General features: G+C 38.3%; 1 protein-coding gene across 1 annotated transcript in view; it reads right to left on the bottom strand.

Moving 5' to 3' along the window:
* The window catches only part of AHCTF1 (AT hook containing transcription factor 1), a 100,455-nt gene that overhangs the window by 81,835 nt on the left and 9,492 nt on the right, over nucleotides 1-9,128 (bottom strand). The window contains exons 4-5 of the mRNA XM_006871267.1: nucleotides 5,074-5,281; nucleotides 1,149-1,265 (exon numbers count right to left, since the gene is read on the bottom strand). Coding sequence (XP_006871329.1) covers nucleotides 1,149-1,265; nucleotides 5,074-5,281 — 325 coding nt within the window. The remainder of the gene's footprint in view (nucleotides 1-1,148; nucleotides 1,266-5,073; nucleotides 5,282-9,128) is intronic.

Here is a 9,128-nt window from a genome sequence, read left to right as displayed (position 1 = left end):
TCAAAAGCATCAATTCTTCTACGGTCTTCCTTATTCACTGTCCAGTTTTCGCACGCATATGAGGTTACTGAAAATGCCATGGCTTGGGTCAGGTTCACCTTCATCCTCAAGCTGGTAACTTTGTTCTTCAACACTTTAAAAAAAGTCTTGGGCAGCAGATCTGCCTAATGCAATACGTTGTTTGATCTCTTGACTGCTGCTTCCATGAGTGATGATAGTTGATCCAGGAAGAACGAAGTCCTTGAAAACGTCAATCTTTTCTCCATTGATAAGAATGATGTTTATTGGTCCAGTGGTGAGGATTTTTGTTTTTTTTTTTACATTGAGATGTAATCCATAACGAAGGCTGTGCTCTTTGATCTTCATCAGTAAATGCTTATAAAGTCCTCTTCACTTTCAGCCATCAAGGGTGTATCAGCTGCATATCACAGGTTGTTAATGAGTCTTCCTCCAATCCTGATGCCACATTCTTCTTCATATAACCCAGCTTCTCGTATTATTTGCTCAGCACAAAATATATAGTCCTTTAAAAATTAAATAACTTTTTCTTTTTATTATTCTAATCAAGTTGGTATTGTTTGCATACTTTAGATGAAACCTCATGTGGCCAGCTATTGTCACTGTTTATGCAATGTTCTTCCTCCTCTTCCTACAATATGTATGTTTTAAGTAAGCACATGATTGCCCAAAATATGTACCTTTCCCAGCTTCTTTGCACCAAGTTGTGGTAAACCATGTTCTGCCCAATTGAATGTAAGCAGAATTACAATTGCTTACAGTACAACTACAGGAAAACTCCCTAAAGGACAAGGACATAAAACAAAGATACAAGTACAGCAAGTGTTTAAGAGCAGATTCCAGAGTCACGCTCTCTGAACTTGAATTCTGATTTTTATTAGTTGATTTTTATTCCAACACTTCTTTTAATTGTTTTCCATGCTCTTATGTTCCTCATACATTATTCACTCAAACACGTAGAAACATTAATTTGACCATTAAAAGCATTTCAACTACCACTCATTAGTTCACCATAAGAATTATGTCTCCTTCCCTGAGACAACAAAGTACAAAGTCTTCCAAAAATTGAATAAACAATAGTCAGTTTCATTTTTTAACAAATGTTTTAAGATCACATGTATCACACTTACCTATCTTGTGTAGACTGCACAGCCCATAAATAACAGCAATTACGAGGGTCATTCTCAGGTTCTTGAAAAGTAACAGCATATACAGGAACTCTTCCACCTTCCAGTTGTGTATAATATCTACAACAGGTATAAAATAGCAGTACATTGCCTATTTTTATTTTAATGTTACTTAAAAGAAAAGAACAAGAAGAGCTTTACGTAAAGAGGTTCAGTTGGAGTTACCATTGTTCATCTTTAAACAAGCCGAGAAGAATATGGTATATATAAGAGGGCTTCAGAAAGTTTATGGAAAATGGAATTAAAAGATAACAGTTTCTCCACAAACTTTAGAAATCCCCACTTTTGTATGTGTAAACTAGTTGTTCCATTCACATAAACACAGGTCACAAAGCACTTTTCTCAGTAAGAGGTGCCCAAGAAAGATAAGAAATTTTACAATGTAACACTCCAATTTACCCACTTAGACATTATAAGAAAGTGTTGTCATAGTTTGGCGCTGTGGTATAAAGCACTGGACTTAAAGGTTGGTTTGAACCACAATGTCAGCGCTTCAAACTCACCAGCTACTCCTTTGAAACCCTATACTGGGTAGCTATGAGTGGGAAGTGACTCAATTACACTTAACAAGACAGAAATGTTAGGCTGCTAACACTGCCAACTGAAAGGTTGGCAAGTAGAATCCAGCAGCTGTTCTGCAAGAGAAAGTTGAGGCAGTCTGCTCCTGTAAAGATTTATAGCCTCAGAAATCCTGAGGAGTAGTTCTATTCTGTTATACAGTCACTATCCACCATTAATCTGTCAGTTTGTTGTAATGTGGTGACTTACATGTTGCTGTGATTCTGGAAACTATGCTGAGCTTCCAGATGAAAACAGACTAGGAAAGGGGAGACAGAATACTCCTGAATATTTAGTCACTGAAAAACTTATAAATAACAGTAGAGACCTGGAATTAGAAAACTTAAAAGGGAAGAACACACTTAGCAATTGTCAAGTTGAGGAAATTGAAGAAAAAATTCAAGCCTCAACTTGAAATATTGAAGTATTCTACGGGAAAAATATTGAATGATGCAGAAAGCATCAGAAAACGATGCAAGGAGTGCAGAGTCACAGTACCAAAAAGAAATGGTCAACGTTCAACCATTTCAACAAGGAGCACATGATTAAGAGTCAATGATACTGACGGAAGAAGTCCAAGGTTCATTGAAGGCACTGGCAAAGAACCAGGAGCTGGGAACTGATGGAATACAAATTGAAATCTTTCATTAAAATGATGCAACACTATTGGCAATCATTCATCTATGCCAAGAAATTTGGAAGACAACTACCTGACCAACTGACTGGAAAGAGATCCATAATTGTGTCCATTCCAAAGAGAGATGACACAGTGCAATGCAGAAATCACTGGACAATATCATTAATATTGCTTGCACAGAAAATTTTGCTAAAGATCATTAAAAAATGGCTGCAACCATACATTTACAGAAAACTTATTTCAAGTCAGATTTAGAAGAGGACGTGGAACGACAAGTAACACTGCTGACATCAGATGGATATTGGCAGAAAGCAGAGGCTATAAGAAAGATGTTTGTTGTTGTTATAAAGTGCCATTGAGTTGGTTCCGACCCATAGCTACCCTGTATAGGGTTTCCGAGGAGTAGCTGGTGAGCTCGAACCCTCAATCTTACAGTTCAAATGGCTTTGCAGTCTGATGCATTAACCCACAGTGCCACACCAGGACTCCCAAAAAAGATGTTTACCTGTACTTTATTTACTACTCAAAGGCTTTCAATAGTGTGGATCATGACAAGCTACGGACAACACTGATGAGAATGAGTATTCTGGAACACTTATTGTGCTCATGAGGAACCCATACATAGACCAAGAGGCAGTTGTTCAAACAGAACAAGGGAACACAAAATGTTTTAAAATTAGGAAAGTGTGCACCAGAGTTGTATTCTTTCACCACAATTATTCAACCTGTATGCTGAGCAAATAATTCAAGAAACTGGATTATATGAAGAAAAGCATACCATCAAGACTGGAGAAAGACTCATTAACAACCTGCTATATTCAGATGATATAACCTTGCTTGCTAAAAGTGAAGAGGACTTAAAATATTTACTGATGAAGATCAAAGACCACAGCCTTCAGTATGGGTTGCATCTCAGTGTAAAGAAAACAAAAGTCCTCACCACTGGACCAAAAATAATATCCATATAAATGGAGAAAAGACTGAAGTTGTCAAAGACTTCATTTTGCTTGGATCAACTATTAACACTCATGGAAGGCGCAATCAAGAAATAAAACAACATACTTCAGTCTTCCATATTCACTGTCAAATGCACCTGCATATGAGGTTATTCAAAATATCATGGCTTGGATCAGGTGCACCTTATCCTTAAATTGATATCTTTGCTTTTAGCAGAAGAAGTGATACATTTGAGTTATGGTGTTGGAGGAGAATATTAAAGTACCACGGACTGCCAAAAAAAAACAAACAGATCTGTGTCAGAAGAAGTACAGCCAGAATGCTTCTTGGAAGCCAGAATGGCCAGACTTCATCTCTCATGCTTCACATATTATTAGGAGGGACCAGTCCCCTGAAAAAGGATATCATGTTTGGTAAAGTGGTGGGTTGGAGTAAAGATGAAGACCCACAACGAGATGGCACAGTAGATACATCAATGGGCTCAAATATAGCAAAGATTATGAGGTTAGTACAGACCAGGCAGTGTTTCATTATGTTTTGAAAAAGGTTGGTATGAGTCAGTACTGACTTCATGGCAGCTAACAACAATAACAACAGAGTCCCTATGAGTCAGAATCGACTTGATGGTCATGTATTAAGACAGAAGAATTAGAAACCCTGAAAAATTCTCACAGACCTCTTAAAAAGATGCCAAGAGATGACAGTAGCTATAACAAAGAAAACTTTATTGTATAAGTCAGAATCATACGACATACCTTACGACCAATGTAAACAGAAGAACTGATAAAGTCACAAGGATTATCAGCTAAAAAGTTCACATGACCTTCACATAAGAAGTTGCTACACAATAGCCTATCTACTTCATCATTGGTATTTTACTGTAATATGTAATTCTGAGCAAGTCCAGTGTATACTACAGTATACTTTAATATGATCAAAGAACTCAAAGTAAAAAAAAAAAGGTCCTGGTTTGAGAAAAAGGAATCTACTTGCTAATCTTTCTTGTCTTCATTGCAACCTTGGCAAACATTTTTTATCAGTTCCAGGCAAGTAGGCACTGATTTGCTGGCTTGACTAATTGAGCAGAAAGTTGGGAGAGTGGTTATTTTATTTCATTCACGCTTATTTGTTCTATTACTTAAGGAAAACTACCAATATGACTAGGAAAATGAAACATTAAATAAATAAGCATGTACTTTAAATGATTAAAATTTTCATAATGCTCATTTTACTACCTCTTCCAATAAAGAGATGTCTTCAATAATTTTATTCTAAAGATATTAATAAAAAGTATGAATATAATTATATTTTGGGGAGATAATGACAGCATAAAAATTTTAAAAAACACAAATACTCCACAACTTTCTTTTTTTCCTGTCAATCGAGAACTTTATTACTTTTACACAGACGTCTATATAAGAGAAAAAAGAACTTGTATTACAAACATGCAGTTTTGTCAAATGTAAAACTGATAATCTGCTCAGCAAACCTCCACTTAACTTACAATAAAGTAAAAACACAAAGCAAAAATGTCTTTTAAATACTGAAAGAATCAACCTCAATCCATGTATTAAATCATTCCTTTATCAAATCAAATTATGATTTACTACAATTAGAAATTATTCACACTTGTCCCTACTCTTTTTAATGCCAATTTTCAATTACTAAGTTATATCTAAAAAGAAAATGCCAACAAATAAAAGTTATTATACTCACTCTCTTTTCATGCTTTTCATGTTCCAAAGTGCTAGACAGCCATCAGAAAAACCTACAGCAAGCTGATTTGTTTTACTTATGTAACTAAGAGTTGAAATGGTTGTTCCTGATGGGCTTAGTAACTGGAAACACAGATGACGTCCTTCTTGCATCACATTTTCTCTGATGTGTGGTACTTCAGCTGGGATACCAGTTATAACTTCAAGGTCTAAAAACAGCCAAGTAAATCAAATAAGATTAACAAACTATGAACAGCAAAAAGAAAAACAAGACACCTATTATTCAAGCTACAAATGATCAATCTTAAAATCAATTAAAATAAAGATAAGTGATAGTAAAGCAACTATACAACAGCCATCCTTATGTATCTTTATCTAAATGATCTGTCAAATATATATACTGGACTGCTAACTGCAAGGTTGGAGGTTCAAAACTACCTGCTCAGAAACCCTATACAGGGTAGCAATGAGTTAGAATGGACTCCACAGAACTTAGCAACAAAGAAGGTTGGATTTTTGGAGGTTAAACAATTTCCTTAATCATAATAAAGCTGGCAAAGAAGTACAACCTAAAAATTCTCTGTGGATAAGTATCTGATTCTAGGTCTGGGGTAAGGAACAAACAAAATAGCCTAACACATCTTATGCCAGAAATCTAGGAAGTTATCAAGTAATAGGGATGCCAACATCAACCAAAAATTACATGTGTGGCTACGCATGCGTGTACATATATTGGTATTATCTACTGTTGTTAAGTGCTGTCGAATCCGACCCGGTACAGGGTTTCTGAGGAGTGGCTGGTGAGCTTGAACTGCTGACCTTGCTACTCAAACTGGATTTGCTGTCCAGTGCATTAACCACAGCAGCACACCAGAACTCTGATACATTTATATCATGTGTATATACCTGCATGTGTATACATGCATGTGTTAAGAGCCCATGAGTTGGCTCCGAGTCTTAGCAATCCTGTACAAGGTTCTGAAGGAGCTCTGGTACCGTAGTGGTTACGAATCAGGCTGCGAATTGCAGGGTCAGCAGTTCGAAGCTACCAGCTGTTCCGCAGGAGAAAGAGGAGGCTTTCTGCTCCCGTAAAGATTTACAGCCTTGGAAACCCTGTACAGGGTTGCTATGAGTCGGAACCGACTCCACAGCACATAACTACCATCACCACAGTGTTTCTGAGGAGTGGCTGGTGAGTTTCACTTGCCGATCTTGTGGTCATCAGTCCAGTACTTATCCTACAACTTCATACCAGAACTCCATGTATGTAATAATCACATGTTGTTGTTAAGTGCCATCGAGTTGGTTCTGACCCATAGTGACCCTGAATAGGGTTTCAAGGAGCAGCTGGTGAGCTTGAACCACCAACCTTGCAGTTCAAATGGAGCTGCAGTCTGGCGCATTAACTCACAGTGCCATACCAACACTCTAATAATTACATAGGGGCATATTAAGATACTTCTTAAACATAATCCAACATTTGGTGAGACTGGTCTCATGCGACAACTATATAATTGGTGTAATATACTTCACAAAGTTTGTTTTACATCCTAGTTTGGTGAATAGTGTCTGGGGTCATAAAAGCTTATAAGCAGCCATCTAAGATACAACTATGTGTTTCTACTTGTCTGCAGCACACAAAAAAGAAGAAAACCAAAGACAAAGAGAACATCTAGTCTACAGGACTAATAATCTACATAAAACATCATCTCATGTACCCTGAGACCAGAAGAACTATGTGATGTCCAGCTACCACTAAGGACCCTTTTGATCAGGACCACAATAGATAGAACCTGACAGAATTGGAGAAAAACATGGAATAGGATTCCAACTCTTAAAAAAAAGTGCAGACTTACCTACAGGATCAGTGAGCCTGGAGTATGCTCCAAAGCTATCATCTTTAGACACAAATACCCTTTGTACTTTGAAGCAAAACCATCATGAGCTCATCTTTTAGTCAAATAAGAGACTCGCTAATAAAAGAGAATGTGTGAATGTCCCATCTTTAAAAAATCATCTATTTGAGATCAAAGCATCAACAGTTACTCTAAAGATGGAAGGGCAAGAAGACAAGGAATCGAGATTACTGGAACATCCAGAAAGGAATAAATGAGAATACTGATACACTGTGGAAAATGCAACTACTGTCACTGAACAATTTGTTTAATCTAATGGGAACCTCATTATGTAAACATTCATAGAAAACACACAAAAAAATTTATTGTAAAGGAGACTTCCAGCAGATGGCGGACTAGGCAGACATACTACATGGATCTTCTACAACAAAGACATGAGACAAACTGAAACAGGCACACATAAAAGTCCTGCAAACCTGAACCTCAGAAGAAAGATGAGAAAAACGGACTAAGTGCTTACTGGAAGAAGAAGCTGAGCAGGGACAGTGTGAGAAGGTGACTGACTGATAGAAAGTCGGCCAGCCATGGCACAGCCAGCTTGAACAGTTGTGAGCAGCTTTGATGACAGAAGGAGGCCTGTCAGAGTAGATTCTCACAGGCGATGTGAGAGGTGCAATTTCTTCTTTCTCCTCATGCTCCCCCTGTACCAGAGGTGTTAACAGCTCCCACCCTCATCCACTCTCAGCACAGATTCTACTCTCTAAGAATTCAGAACCATGTGGTTGGGAGCCTTGCCAGTGATAACGCAGGGAGCGGGCTGCATCACTTTGGTGCCTTGATTCAAGCAGCTTAGCTCCAGATCTAGAGAACCAGACTAACACTGTTGTTGTTAAAGTGCCATCAAGTTGATTCAGATTCATGTTGTGGTTGTTAGGTACCATCTAGTTGGTACTGACTCATAGCGATCCTATGCACAACAGAACAAAACACAGCCCAGTCCTGGGTCACCCTCACAATTGTTACCACTTTGCCAATCCATCTTGCTGGAGGTCTTCCTCTTTTTCACTGACATATCCTTCTCCAGTGACTGGTCCCTCCTGACAGTATGTCTGAAGCATGAGAGATGAAGTTTGGCCATCCTGGCCTCCAAGGAGCACTCTGGCTGCACCTCTTCCAACACAGATCTGTTAGATCTGTTGGCAGCCCATGGTACTTTCAATATTCTCCTCCAACACCATAACTCAAATGCACAGGGTAGGTAATAGGCACAGGATAGTGGAACACGGGGTATGGAATAGGCACAGGATAGTTTCGTGCTGGGGTAGGGAGCAATACACTAGAAGAGGAAGGGGAAAGGAAAAATAAGCTGGATGCGAGACTGGCTAGGCAGATTTACATGGGCTAAATGGGACAGATGTAAATAATGATCTAAGCACAAACGTGGAACAACAGGGCTCATGGATACAAAGATTGAGGCATGGTTTGAATGGGTAAAAGTGGGGAAATATGTTAAGATGCTTGACTGTCTGTTGAATTTTGGTTTCCCTTGACTACTATTATAAAATAGACACTTGAAGGGGGAGAGAGGAATACCCAGAAACATCACCAGAGAAAGCTTGTAAATCCGTCTTCAGCCTACAATTATTTGAAATAACTAAAATGGGGCTAGAATTTGCCCTGTGAAGGAGGCTCCCTGCAGAGCCTTTGCATTGCACAAGACCATATAGATGGAATCCTAATCCTCATTCAGAATTTTCTGAGGTGGGACATTCCCACATGAAAGGACAAGTAGAGCAGTCTGGAACAGCCAGAAGAACAGAAGATACTTCTTGAAAGAAAGACCAGCAGAAAAAAACAAAACAATAACAGCAGTCCAATTGACTACTACAAGAACAAGCAAGTTGTTCCCCAGGGAGCCATCAAGGCAACTGGTCAGGTTCCCTTCAAGGCAAACCCTCTTCCAAGACTGAAACTGGAATGGAATACACTAGCAGGCATATGATATGGTCCTGATGCTGACCACGTTGGTCACCGATAAGGGGAAGAGGGGGAAAAAACAGCAATAAAGTTGTGAACTAAGTCCGACCACATTCTTTTTTTTTTTTTTTTATTAAATGTTTTTATTTTGGATTGAGTGAAAGTTTACAGGGCACATCATCAGCTTCACATTCAACCATTCATATAGCTTGTTTCATTACAT

Source organism: Chrysochloris asiatica, unplaced genomic scaffold (genome assembly GCF_000296735.1).
Source record: "Chrysochloris asiatica unplaced genomic scaffold, ChrAsi1.0 scaffold00165, whole genome shotgun sequence".
In the NCBI taxonomy this organism is placed as follows: Eukaryota; Metazoa; Chordata; class Mammalia; order Afrosoricida; family Chrysochloridae; genus Chrysochloris; species Chrysochloris asiatica.
The sequence above is the reverse complement of the archived record's forward strand: the minus strand, read 5'-3'. Positions and strand labels throughout refer to the sequence as shown.